Raw genomic sequence first — 14,529 nt, forward strand, 5'->3', positions numbered from 1 at the left:
CTAGCCTGGTCCATATCTGTTACAGCTGTCGTTATCTAGCCTGGTCCATATCTGTTACGTACTGTCGTTATCTAGCCTGTTCCATATCTGTTACGTACTGTCGTTTATTCCTCAGCCTGGTCCATATCTGTTACGTACTGTCGTTATCTAGCCTGGTCCATATCTGATGGCAGCAGTACTGTCGTTAGCTAGGCTGCTTCCATATCACGGGCAAAGTTATCTAGCCTGGTCCATATCTGTTAATACTGTCGTTATCCAGCCTGGTCCATATCTTTAAACTGCGTTAGCGTCAGCCTGGTCCATATCTGCCACTACGTACTCATTCAACTGGCTTAAAAACATTCAGCCTGGTCCATATCTGTTACATACTGTCGTTATCTAGCCTGAATATCTGTTACGAAACCACTGCTGTTATCTAGCCTGGTCCATATCTGTTCCCAGGTCAGACTATCAAGCCTGGTTCCATATCTGTTACGCGTCGTTATCTAGCTACAGACCATATCTGTTACGTACTGAAACCACACTCCAAGACTGCTTCCATCATCTGTGGACTGGGACATGTTTCGATTGCGTCAGATGGGCCTGACTTATCTAGCCTGTCCATAATGTTACGTTCCCATAGCAACGATAAAAACATGGTCCCAAACCAGAAAGGTGAGTGATGGACATTTAAACGTGTTAACTGAAAGCTGCAGAAACCTGCTTTTAATCAGGGCAAGGTGTCTGTAACATCAGAATATAAACAATGCAGCTATTCCAGCTGGCCGGTGTGTTTACGTCAGTACAGGGACAAAGTGAACTCAATCTCAATGGCTCAGACACAAGAGGTTCCTGTGGCAGGGTCTACAGTCAATCACTGGACTAAAGAAGAAACCCAGCCCAGTCACGGCCAGGATGTCTCATGCTCCCAGTCAAACAGACTAAATAACTGTTTGCCCATATCACCTTTCCACCCAGGACAATAGCAAGGTCGCCACTCAAGGCACTCCCAACGTCATCCTCCAGTAAATACATGGTTACGTACTGTCGTTATCTAGCCCATCACCGGACCCCTGTTACAGACAGCCTAGGCTTTTGCAGGTCCTGAACACAGTGCCAGCTCCCCTGCACACTGCCCTAACCACCTGGACAAGAGGTGTTTACGGACCAATGTGAGTGCTGTTCCCATGCTTCAAGAGGGCCATTCCATTGTTCACCATAGTACCCAAGAAAGCTAAGAGACCCTGGCTAAACGACTACCGCCCTGGGTACACTCACTTCCGTCATCATGAAGTGCTTTGAGAGGTGGTCAAGGACCATATCACCTCCACCCTACTGACACCCAGACCCCTCCAATTTGCTTACCGCCCAAATAGGTCCACAGACGATGTACTCCCTGTCAACCACACTGCACACTGCCCTAACTCAATCACAAGAGGAATACCTATGTCACAATGCTGTGGTACTACAGCTCGATTCAACACCATAGACGACCTCCAGGCCATCAGGGAGACCCTGGGTCTCGGGCTCCTCAACTGGGTACTGGACTTCCACAGACGATGGAGGAAAATAACCTCACACCACAACGTGCAACAAAACTGGTTGAGGAGATGATTGTGGACAAGAGGAAACAGCAGAGAGAACACTGCCTGTTCATCCACATCGCAGGAACAGTAGTGGAGAGGGTAGCAAGTTTCAAGTTCCTCGGGACACACAGACAGTGGTACTGCTTGATTACCACACTGACAGCCAATCCACAGGGAGGAGCAGAGCCTCTTCAACCTCAGGAGTGCTGAAGTCAATCCACTTGATCCCAAAAGCACTCAACGAACTTCTAAGGAGATGATTGATCGAGACTCCTCAGGCGGGCTGTAGCAGAGGTACGGCAATCCACATCGCCTCAACAGTAGTGGAGAGGGTCAACAGTGGTTCTGCTGGCATCACCACATCACAGACAAACTGAACTGGTCCCACCACAGATGTTAGGAAGGCCATAAAGATCAACCTCAGGACTGAAGACCACCGAACAGTCACCAAAAGGAACTTCTATCATGCACAATGGAAGCATCCTGAGGGCTGTATCACCCAGCCTGTTCATCAACCCAGGCATCATCCAGAAGGCGATCCAGCCAGGTGCATCAAAGCTGGGACTGGCTCTCTTCTATCTCAAGGCTATCAGACTGTTAAACAGCCACCATTGAGTGGCTGCTGCCAACACACTGTCATTGACACTGACACCAACTCCAGCCACTTTAATAATGGGAATTGATGGAAATGATGTCAATATATCAACCAGCCACTTTAACAATGCTATCCTGTGTAATAATGTTATCATCCACCCTTTGTCATTATTCATCTCAAAGCTGGGACGTATATACTGTACTTCTATACATCTATCAGACTGTTAAACATCCACCTATTGTAATGCATGTCATCACTAGCCAACTTTAGCCACTTTAATAATGCCATGTTTGTTTACCACTTGTCTACAATGGGACATATAATGTTAAACTGTACATTATTCACTCATATGCATGTATATACTGTACCATCACTCAGGAACTGTCATCCTGCCTATACATTACGTCATGTACTATTCCACTTTAACTAAGCCACTTTGTTTAAGACAGTAGTGTTACATACTCATTAGTTGTATTACTGTTGGTTATCACTGCATTGTCGGTACTAGAAGCACTCAGCATTTCCTTATGTAACATTTCACTAACCATGTAACTGACAAAGAAAGTTGTTTTGATTTGTATCTAGCCTGTTCCATATCTGTTATCACTGCATTGTATCTAGCCTGAAGTCCATCATTTCGCTACATGTCATTAACATCCTGTTCCATATCTGTGTATAAGTGTAAATTTTAATTTGATTTGATTTTACGTTATCTTGATGCATTAGCCTAGCCTGGTCTATATCTGTTACACTGGTCCATATCTGTTGTTAGCTAGCCTGGTCCATATCTGTTACATACTGTTGTTATATCTAGCCTGGTCCATATCTGTTACGTACTGTCGTTATCTAGCCTGGTCCATATCTGTTACGTACTGTCGTTATTAGCCTGGTCCATATCTGTTACGTACTGTCGTTATCTAGCCTGGTCCATATCTGTTACGTACTGTCGTTATTCTAGCCTGGTCCATATCTGTTACGTACTGTCGTTATCTAGCCTGGTCCATATCTGTTACGTACTGTCGTTAGCTAGCCTGGTCCATATCTGTTACGTACTGTCGTTATCTAGCCTGGTCCATATCTGTTACGTACTATCATTAGCTAGCCTGGTCCATATCTGTTACGTACTATCATTAGCTAGCCTGGTCCATATCTGTTACGTACTGTCGTTATCCAGCCTGTTCCATATCTGTTACGTACTGTCGTTATCCAGCCTGGTCCATATCTGTTACGTACTGTCGTTATCTAGCCTGGTCCATATCTGTTACGTACTGTCGTTATCTAGCCTGGTCCATATCTGTTACGTACTGTCGTTATCTAGCCTGTTCCATATCTGTTACGTACTGTCGTTATCTAGCCTGGTCCATATCTGTTACGTACTGTCGTTATCTAGCCTGGTCCATATCTGTTACGTACTGTCGTTATCTAGCCTGGTCCATATCTGTTACGTACTGTCGTTATCTAGCCTGGTCCATATCTGTTACGTACTGTCGTTATCTAGCCTGGTTCAGATGTTCTGTTACTGTCGTTATCTAGCCTGTTCCATATCTGTTACGTACTGTTGTTAGCTAGCCTGGTCCATATCTGTTACGTACTGTCGTTATCTAGCCTGGTCCATATCTGTTACGTACTGTCGTTATTTAGCCTGGTCCATATCTGTTACGTACTGTTGTTAGCTAGCCTGGTCCATATCTGTTACGTACTGTCGTTATCTAGCCTGGTCCATATCTGTTACGTACTGTCGTTATCTAGCCTGGTCCATATCTGTTACATACTGTTGTTATCCAGCCTGGTCCATATCTGTTACGTACTGTCGTTAGCTAGCCTGGTTCATATCTGTTACGTACTGTCGTTATTAGCCTGGTCCATATCTGTTACGTACTGTCGTTATCTAGCCTGGTCCATATCTGTTACGTACTGTCGTTATCTAGCCTGGTCCATATCTGTTACGTACTGTCGTTATCTAGCCTGGTCCATATCTGTTACGTACTGTCGTTATCCAGCCTGGTCCATATCTGTTACGTACTGTCGTTATCTAGCCTGGTCCATATCTGTTACGTACTGTCGTTATCTAGCCTGGTCCATATCTGGTTCAGCCTGGTCCATATCTGTACTGTTGTTAGCTAGCCTGGTCCATATCTGTTACGTACTGTCGTTATCTATCCTGGTTCCATATCTGTTACGTACTGTCGTTATCTAGCCTGGTCCATATCTGTTACGTACTGTTAGTTATCTAGCCTGGTCCATATCTGTTACGTACTGTCGTTAGCTAGGCTGGTTCAGATGTTACGTACTGTCGTTATCTAGCCTGGTCCATATCTGTTACGTACTGTCGTTATCTAGCCTGGTCCATATCTGTTACGTACTGTCGTTATCTAGCCTGGTCCATATCTGTTACATACTGTCGTTATCTAGCCTGGTCAGATATCTGTTACGGTCCATATCTGTTACGTTGTTATCTAGCCTGGTCCATATCTGTTACGTACTGTCGTTATCTAGCCTGGTCCATATCTGTTACATACTGTCGTTATCTAGCCTGGTCTATATCTGTTACGTACTGTTGTTAGCTAGGCTGGTTCAGATGTTACGTACTGTCGTTATCTAGCCTGGTCCATATCTGTTACGTACTGTCGTTCTCTAGTCTGGTTCAGATGTTACGTACTGTCGTTATCTATCCTGGTTCAGATGTTACGTACTGTCGTTATCTAGTCTGGTTCAGATGTTACGTACTGTCGTTATCTAGCCTGTTCCATATCTGTTACGTACTGTTGTTATCTAGCCTGGTCCATATCTGTTACGTACTGTCGTTATCTAGCCTGGTCCATATCTGTTACGTACTGTTGTTAGCTAGTCTGGTCCATATCTGTTACGTACTGTCGTTATCTAGCCTGGTTCAGATGTTACGTACTGTCGTTATCTAGCCTGGTCCATATCTGTTACATACTGTCGTTATCTAGCCTGGTTCAGATGTTACTTACTGTCGTTATCCAGCCTGGTCCATATCTGTTACATACTGTCGTTATCTAGCCTGGTTCAGATGTTACGTACTGTCGTTATCTAGCCTGGTTCAGATGTTACTTACTGTCGTTATCCAGCCTGGTCCATATCTGTTACATACTGTCGTTATCTAGCCTGGTCCATATCTGTTACGTACTGTTGTTAGCTAGCCTGGTTCAGATGTTACGTACTGTTGTTAGCTAGCCTGGTTCAGATGTTACGTACTATCATTAGCTAGCCTGGTTCAGATGTTACCTACTATCATTCGCTAGCCTGGTTCAGATGTTACGTACTATCGTTAGCTAGCCTGGTTCAGATGTTACGTACTATCATTAGCTAGCCTGGTTCAGATGTTACGTACTGTTGTTAGCTAGCCTGGTTCAGATGTTACGTACTATCATTAGCTAGCCTGGTTCAGATGTTACGTACTATCATTAGCTAGCCTGGTTCAGATGTTACGTACTATCATTAGCTAGCCTGGTTCAGATGTTACGTACTATCGTTAGCTAGCCTGGTCCCTAGATCGGTATCGTTAGTAAAAGTAGTCCATTCTATTGATCACCTGTGACATCTTCTCTGTGTTTTGTTCAAAGGAGTCTGTCCTTGAGGATCTGAACTGCATTCTGAAATATGGTGATGTCCCTGGCCTGTTTGACAACGATGAGATTGATTCAATCACTGTGGATCTCAAGTCAACCATGGAGAGCTCTATCGGTGAAAATAGAGAGGAGATGTACTCTTATTTCATAGAGGTACAGTACGGTATAATATTCACTCTAGATGTGTTGATTTATGCCATGGTTTGAGAAGAAGCATTTAACTTCTTCTTCTTTAGCAAGTTCATCAGAGACTACACATCGTCCTGGCCCTGAGCCCTGCTGGAATGCGTCTGAGACAGTACTGTTGGGCCCACCCGGCCCTGCTCTCCTGTTGTAACATAGACTGGTACAGTGAGTGGTCTAAAGATGCTCTGCTGCAGGTAGCCAACAGCACCTACATCAACTCTGACCACTTTGACTGGCTCGGACAGGTACAGTAGTTCCCCATTCACCAGATAATGACAAGTGCTATTTGTATGTGTACTACAATTCAACTTCTATCTGCAAATGTGTACATGAAATAAACCAAAAACAAAATAAGGTTAATTGCACATATTGAATGAGGATTATGTCCAGAATCTGGAACCCCAGTTGTTTACCTTTCAGGTCCTGCAGAACAAGGTAGCCAGAGTGTGTGTGGATATCCACCAGAGCTCAACCCAGATGGCTGCTCAGTATCTGCAGGAGATGAGAAGGCCCTACTACATAGTCCCCAGCACTTTCATCGAGTACATAGACACCTTCACCAAGATGTGTCGTTCAGAGGGGTCTAAGCTCCATAATGTCAGGTTAAGGCTGGAGGTTGATCTATTGATTGATTGAGTTGTTGGTTGTGACTGTTATTTTCTTGGAAATTATGTTTGCTGAGTGGAGAGTAATATTAAAAGGACTGTATATTGTCTGTTTTTTTCCCACAGAGATCGTTTTAGTAACGGACTCTCTATATTATCTGAGGCAACATCTCTAGTCACTGTGATGCAAGATGAACTTCTAGCTCTAGGCCCACAGATAGAGGAGAAGTCAAAGGTAAATAAGAGGATTCATTATCAAGATAGGGTGTTCAGATTTTGAGAGAAAGAGAGAGTGTGACTAATTGATTGTGTGTGTGACTGACTGATTGTGTGTGTGTGTGTGTGTGACTGAGTGATTGTGCGTGTGTGTGACTGACTGATTGTGTGTGACTGACTGACTGACTGATTGTGTGTGTGCGTGACTGACTGATTGTATGTGTGTGATTGACTGACTTGTGTGACTGACTGACTGACTGATTGTATGTGTGTGACTGACTGATTGTATGTGTGTGACTGACTGATTCTGTGTGTGTGACTGACTGACTGTGTGTGTGTGACTGACTGACTGACTGATTGTGTGTGACTGACTGACTTATTGTGTGTGTGACTGACTGACTAATTGTGTGACTGACTGACTGACTAATTGTGTGACTGACTGACTGACTAATTGTGTGTGTGACTGACTGACTGATTGTGTGTGTGTGACTGACTGACTGATTGTGTGTGTGTGACTGACTGACTAATTGTGTGTGTGTGACTGACTGATTGTGTGTGTGGCTGACTGACTGATTGTGTGTGACTGACTGTGTTTTGGACAGGAAATAGAGATATTGATGGGTAAACTGAAAGAGGATTCTCAAGCTGTGGAACAAGTCCGAGCCATCGTCAAAATCGAAGAAGACATGATGGTGCAAGAAACACGGATCGTTCATGAATATGCAGAGGTGAGGTGAACATCAATATGAATATGCAGAGGTGAGGTGAACATCAATATGAATATGCAGAGGTGAATTTAAATATGCAGAGGTGAGGAGAACATCAATATGTTTTTATGACAGTGCTACATACACCCACACTCACCCTTTGATAAATGTGTTCTCTGTTGACTGTGAGTAACATTTTGTTTATGTAAATCATTTGTTCCCATTGTGTGTTGTAAAACTGTAGGATGCCACGGCAGATTTGAATAAAGTTTTGCCTCTGCTGGAGAAAGCAGTTTCAGCTTTAGATGCTCTGCAAAAGAGCGACATTTCAGAAATAAGGCAAGTGAATAAAATCATGCTTAATTCTTCACCTAAGCATGCATTTTCCTTTCATAAACACTTGGGGGGGGTTACAATATTGTTGTCAAATTTACCTGACCAAAACATTTTTCCAAGTAGAACTAATGTTTTGAAGCAACGAATCAATATGACACACTGTCGATATATAATAGTGAATTCATTCTGAATTGAATGTATTGATCTCCTGTTCATTATTTGGCTCCAGAGTATACACCAAGCCTCCAGAACTGGTCCTGACAGTGATGCATGCAGTCTGCATCCTGCTACAGCAGAGGCCTGACTGGACTACAGCTAAACAGCTGCTAGGAGACCCTGGCTTCCTCAAGAGACTGGTCAGCCTGGACAAAGACAGCCTGCCAGAGAAGGTACAGTATTTAGGCCCCAATCATACCTTGAGATGTGCTTATCTTCTAGCTTTAGATTGTCTTGTTTATTATACTTGTTTATAGGTGTCTTGTGGTCCTGTGTGGCTCAGTCGGTAGAGCATGGCGCTTGCAACGCCAAGGGTTGTGGTTTTGATTCCCGCTAGGGAAAATGCACGCTTTGGATAAAAGTGTCTGCTAAATGGCATATATTATATTATAATAGTGCATGATACTATGTTTGAATTGCTGTAGGTGTTTCTGAAGTTGAGGAGGTATTCTAAGTGTCCTGACTTTAACCCTGCCAAGGTGGGCATGGTGTCTATAGCCTGTCGTTCTATGTGCCTCTGGGTGCTGGCTTTGGAGCACTACCATGAAGTCTACAAGGTACAGTTTGACTGTTGTGTGCCTTTAGTTCTCCAGAAGGAAATAGTACCTTATTGTTAATCATGAATGCAACAGTGTTATATTGATGTCCTATCTTCCCCAGATAATTGAGCCCAAACGGAACAAAGTCAACGTGGCCCAAGCAGCATTGGTGAAATCAGAATCTAATCTGATGAAAAAGCAGAAAAGACTATCGAAGGTAAGATATTTACTGTTTGGCAACGTCTTTGATAATTCATTCACAGAAATGACAAGGGCTCCTTTCTCCGTTCAGTGTATGCTTTATCAATGAATTGATTGATTGATTAATTGGTTGATGATTGATTGTTCTGTGCTGTCTGTTTAGATCGAGGATCATCAGAAAGCTTTGGAGGACCGCTACGATGCCAGTGTGTCTGAGAGACAGGAGCTGGGGAGACGTAAAGAGAGGACCACGAACAGAGTGCAGAGAGCTGCTTCACTCATATCAGCCCTGTCTAATGAAAAGGTCCGACCAAACAGTTCCTATACAATAGTAAATATTGTTGAATTTCATAAAGCCAGACCAATATGGCACTTATGGATCTGATTCGATACCAGTCTTTGGGAGTCAGAATACACCGATTCCGATATTTCTGCCGATACATATGTTTTTTTAGATAAAAATGTCACTGTTTTAGGTACAAATTGAACTCCAAAAGAGATGCATCCCTACAATGACACTTTGAATGCTGATTTCTTCCATGCGTGCTTTCTGTTGATTTGACCTGCCTGTTGCCCTGTGCGTGTCTGTGTGTATCAGGATCGCTGGGTGAAGGCAGTGTGTGACCTGGACAACAAGCTGCAGCACATAGTGGGTGACGTCATGGTTTCCTCAGCGTTCATCACGTACTGTGGACCTCTGACGGCCGACTACCGTAAAGCCATGGTGAAGAAGTGGCTGGACTTCTGCCACAACATGGAGATCCCTGTCTCTCCTCAGTACACCTTCACCTCAGCCATGACCGAGAAGAACCAGGTGATGTGGTCATTTAGCAGGTTTTTTTAATCCTAAGCAACTTATAAAATTGTCAGCATTGACAGACACATAAATGCACTGATCGACGTTCAGTGGTGCAAGTTATCTCTTAACATTAGTCTAATTTAATTCAGAGCTATAGCTCCACACGATGGTGGATTCAGAGCATTCTGGGGTGATATCCATCTCAAAGGATCATAAAGCTCAATCTCATGTGAATGTTCACAGAATATTTTTAAGAAATCACAAACAACAACACATGCATTTTGTTTTGGCATGTATTGCCATAATGCACCAGATTTAGCTATTTTCTCAACATTTTAATGATATCGAAAAATCTTATCTCCCTCAGGTGAGACACTGGCAGAACACAGGCCTGCCACCAGATCAGAACTCCACAGAGAATGCTTTGATCGTGAAGAACGGTCCCCACTGGCCACTGCTGATCGACCCCCAGGGCCAGGCCACCAGGTGGATAAGCTCTATGGAGGGGGTCAGGCTCAGGAAGATGCTGGCCTCAGACCCCAACTATATGAAGACAGTGGAGAGGGCCATTCGCATGGGGGACGCTGTCCTTATTCAGGTACTTGCTTAGGCTACTTAAACCTTTTAGTTCTTTGGAGAACATAGATTATTTAACAAATTTCCTCCAGCGCCTTCTGTGTTGATCTCTTATTCAGGTATTGCCATATAGAATATACACATTTGATTGATTTTAATTCTACAATATACAATCAAAGATTGTGATTCCCAACAGTAACCAGGTTTCCATCCAACCTTTTTATCAGACTAAAGTACATGTGAATGGAAACAGCTAATTTGTCTGTAAACATTCCAAATGTCGACAAAACAAAATACGCTAGACAAGGTGGGATCTTTTTGTGTCTGTAAAAATAAGTATGCGAGAAATAGCAGTGGAAACTATTGATCTAATAACCATCATATCGAAGTAAATGTGGAGTCATACGATGATATGTTGTGGTCCTCCCATACGACTCGGGGAAAACATGCAATTTATTAGGCTAATGAATGATGAAATCAGTTATGATGAACTTCACAGGGGGGTGAAAGTTCACAGTAATGAGCTTAATGCTGCTGTCCAATAAATATAGATGGTCTTATTCTGATTGATGTTTGGCTGCCGTTTGACAAATAAAAATGATTGCGCTCTTTTGTCCATAATAACCTCATCAAGTAGGCCCATCAAATTCAACTCTAGACCTCAAAGCAAGTTTCACTGCCTTTTTTCATTGTTGCCCTCTAATCAGGGACTGATTTAGAACTAGAACACCAGGTGTGTGCAATTAATTATCAGGTAGAACAGAAAACCAGCAGGCTCCGGACCTCGTAAGGTAAGAGATGAATACCCCTGATGTAGGCTATACCCACACTGTATCTGCGAACTGTTGGCTGGAGGCCGCTTGCCAACACTGGAGTGGGCACATTCGTTATATAACGCAACAGTTTTAGTGACAAAACCATCAGTAGAGTTCAAAATGCGATGGATGATGAAAATGCGATGGATGATGAAAATGCGATGGATGATGAAAATGCGATGGTATTTAATAACAGAAAGTATTTTTATGTACTCTACGTCATCACGCACAGCCTTTTATCCACAAGAGGTCAATTTGATGGAAACATCTCTGGTGGGAAATGTGGATTGTTTTTATGCAGATTTGTGCATATTCATATAAAAATCTGTTGCCAATTGAATGGAAACTTAGCTGGTGGTTTTCTTAAATGAAACTGATGTACTAAATGAGATCAAGATTATTAGTCCTTATCGATCCTTCCCTTTGACCATTCTTCTGTTTTCAGGATGTTCTTGAGAACATAGATCCCTGTCTTCAGCCAATCCTGATCAAGAACCTTACAATACGTGACGGTCAATCATTCATCAAAATTGGAGACACTGAAATTGAGTACAATCTCAACTTTAGGTACATTTACTCATTCAATTGAGCCCTTATTTTCATCAAATGACCCTTCATTAAAAATATAAATGTTCATATTTGTAGCAGTAGGAATAGGTCTTATAAATTGTCACAACTCCTCTCCTCCTCATCTCCTGCCTTTTCCTTCTCCTCTCCCCTCTCCTCTCTTTCTCACCGAAGGCTCTACCTGGCCACCTGTCTGCCCAACCCCCACTTCCTCCCGGCAGTGTGTGTCCTGGTGAAGCTGATCAACTTCTCGGTAGAGTACGAGTGTCTGCAGGAGCAGCTGCTGTCCAGCGCGGTGTCTCTGTATCAGCCAGAGCTAGAGCTGCACCACAACCAGCTCCTCCACACTATTACTGCTGACCTGTTCAGCCTTCACGAGCTGGAGAACAGGTCCCTGCTGCTGCTGCAGGACACCCAGGGTGAGGGAGGGAGGGAGGGAGGTGGACGGGTGGATGGATTTTGTGCCGTTCCACCTGTCCCTAAATGTAACGTAAAAATATTGATCAAGATCGACTGTTGGCTTTGCTTCTAGCACTCTTTCACTATTGTTTTTACTAAGAGGATAGAGAAAAGATAGAGATGAGCACATTGTCTCCCTTCACCTAAAATGTGACATATTAAAACACTAATACTTTGTCTTGCTTCAGGACACATATTGGACGACCAGGACCTCGTTGATAACCTGAAAAAGTCCAAGGTCACCTCCAATGAGATCTCCGTGCGAGTTGAGACGGCTAAGGACAAGGAGAAGGAGATCGACGAGGTCCGCAAGAAGTACCTCCCTATCGCTAACCGTGGTGCAGACCTGTATTTTGTCCTGGCCGACCTCACCCAGATCAACTACATGTACCAGTTCTCCCTGGACTGGTTCAATGACATGTATGTGAAAGCTTTGCAGGTGGCTACGGAAGGCCAGGTGTGGCCCACCCTGGACGTGTCCATGCCTGTGACGGGCACCCTGTGCCCGGCTGGAGCTAAAAGCCCGAGGAGGGCTGTGGTGGTGCCTGGAACATGTGCTCCCAACATGGGGGACTTTAACCTTCGTCTCCTCAAGATGATGAACACCATCACTGAGAGTATATACAAGGTAACAGTATTGATGATGAATGCCATCACTGAGAGTATATACAAGGTAACAGTATTGATGATGAATGCCATCACATTTACAAGGTAAGTCATTTGATGATGAATGCCATCTTATCCAGTATTGATGATGACTTCACAAATTATACAAGGTAACAGTTCATGATGAATGCCATCACAAGGTAACAGTATTGATGATGAATGCCATCACTGAGAGTATATACAAGGTAACAGTATTGATGATGATGAATGCCATCACTGAGAGTATATACAAGGTAACAGTATTGATGATGAATGCCATCACTGAGAGTATATACAAGGTAACAGTATTGAAAGTAACAATCATGTACAGGTAACATGCTATTTTCTTTTGGGTTTTACGCATCTGAAGTGGAGCTTGATTGAGTTTTTCCCCCTCCGTACTCTGTCTCTCCCCCTCATTACTCTCTATTTCCCCCACTCTCTCTATCTCTCTCTCCCCCTCCTTACTCTCTCTCCCCCACTCTCTCTATCTCTCTCTCCCCCTCTGTACTCTCTCTCTCCCCCTTCCCCCTCCAGGAAGTGTCCCTGGCCCTGTTTGTGGACGACCAGGTGGTTTTCTCCTTCCTGATGTGTTGTAACATCATGAAGACCAACAAGCACAACATGATAGTGGGCAGCACTGAGTTCCTGCCTGCTGAAGAGTGGAAGATATTCCTACACTCTGCTGTGCTGGCCAGCATGATGGACTCAAAGAGAGCCGAACAGGAGGAAGGTAAAAAAAGACCTGCTGTGTCAGGCATCTGTCAGTAATATGAGGCCGCATATTGAATCAGAGCTTGTCTTTAAAAGGCTCCAAACTGTCTTTCAATTGGAAAATAAGTAGACCATGAATGAGTGAGCATTTGAGTAATTAAGGGGGGGTGACCACAGTAAAACTGCTGAGTGCATCTGTGTGTAATTGTCTCACTAGGGAAGCTCCTGGGCGAGCGTCCGGACCACCCGTGGCTGACAGACAGCATGTGGGCACAGTGCCAGTACCTGTGTGCCCACCTGCCCTGCTTCGCCACCCTCTACAAGTCCATCCAGACCAACCCTTTGCAGTGGGAACTGTTCCAGCAGGCTAGGAACCTCTATGAGTTCCTCAGTGAGCCCTACACTGGACACGCTGGTTCTGGTACTGAAGGTCGGTGTTGCTGCGCTGGAACGTGAAGCTTCCCTGGTGAACATTGGGTTGCTTGACTTATTCCTTGAAGCTCTTGTGCAGAAAAGAGCCTTGACTATGGCATCTCCAGTGAACCTTGCTCTGGGAAGTTTTCTGTCCTGTGTTCCCTGATGCACGTTGTGTTTGAATTCACCACAGAGTATCATTTCCTTGACTTATTTCACAGAACCTCTTCATGGTAATGACAAGCCATACACGTTCCCCCTCACCGATAGAATCTCATTCTAGCTCGTTCCCCCTCACCGATAGAATCTCGTTCTAGCTCGTTCCCCCTCACCGATAGAATCTCATTCTAGCTCGTTCCCCCTCACCGATAGAATCTCGTTCTAGCTCGTTCCCCCTCACCGATAGAATCTCGTTCTAGCTCGTTCCCCCTCACCGATAGAATCTTGTTCTAGCTCGTTCCCCCTCACCGATAGAATCTCATTCTAGCTCGTTTCCCTTCACCGATAGAATCTCGTTCTAGCTCGTTCCCCCTCACCGATAGAATCTCATTCTAGCTCGTTCCCCCTCACCGATAGAATCTCGTTCTAGCTCGTTCCCCCTCACCGATAGAATCTCGTTCTAGCTCGTTCCCCCTCACCGATAGAATCTCGTTCTAGCTCGTTCCCCCTCACCGATAGAATCTCGTTCTAGCTCGTTCCCCCTCACCGATAGAATCTCATTCTAGCTCGTTCCCCCTCACCGATAGAATCTCGTTCTAGCTCGTTCCCCCTCACCGATAGA

General features: G+C 44.2%; 1 protein-coding gene across 1 annotated transcript in view; it reads left to right on the top strand.

Annotated features, from left to right (window-relative positions):
• LOC115138846 (dynein axonemal heavy chain 6) overlaps positions 1-14,529 on the top strand; it is a 102,312-nt gene that overhangs the window by 77,125 nt on the left and 10,658 nt on the right. The window contains 17 exon segments of the mRNA XM_065025024.1: positions 5,748-5,906; positions 5,990-6,184; positions 6,360-6,541; positions 6,671-6,779; positions 7,363-7,488; positions 7,712-7,806; positions 8,033-8,192; positions 8,445-8,576; positions 8,680-8,775; positions 8,923-9,063; positions 9,358-9,573; positions 9,926-10,156; positions 11,395-11,516; positions 11,691-11,935; positions 12,164-12,603; positions 13,158-13,353; positions 13,552-13,764. Of these exon segments, the coding sequence (XP_064881096.1) occupies positions 5,748-5,906; positions 5,990-6,184; positions 6,360-6,541; positions 6,671-6,779; positions 7,363-7,488; positions 7,712-7,806; positions 8,033-8,192; positions 8,445-8,576; positions 8,680-8,775; positions 8,923-9,063; positions 9,358-9,573; positions 9,926-10,156; positions 11,395-11,516; positions 11,691-11,935; positions 12,164-12,603; positions 13,158-13,353; positions 13,552-13,764 (3,058 nt within the window).

The sequence above is a fragment of the Oncorhynchus nerka genome, linkage group LG12 (genome assembly GCF_034236695.1).
Source record: "Oncorhynchus nerka isolate Pitt River linkage group LG12, Oner_Uvic_2.0, whole genome shotgun sequence".
Classification (NCBI taxonomy): Eukaryota; Metazoa; Chordata; class Actinopteri; order Salmoniformes; family Salmonidae; genus Oncorhynchus; species Oncorhynchus nerka.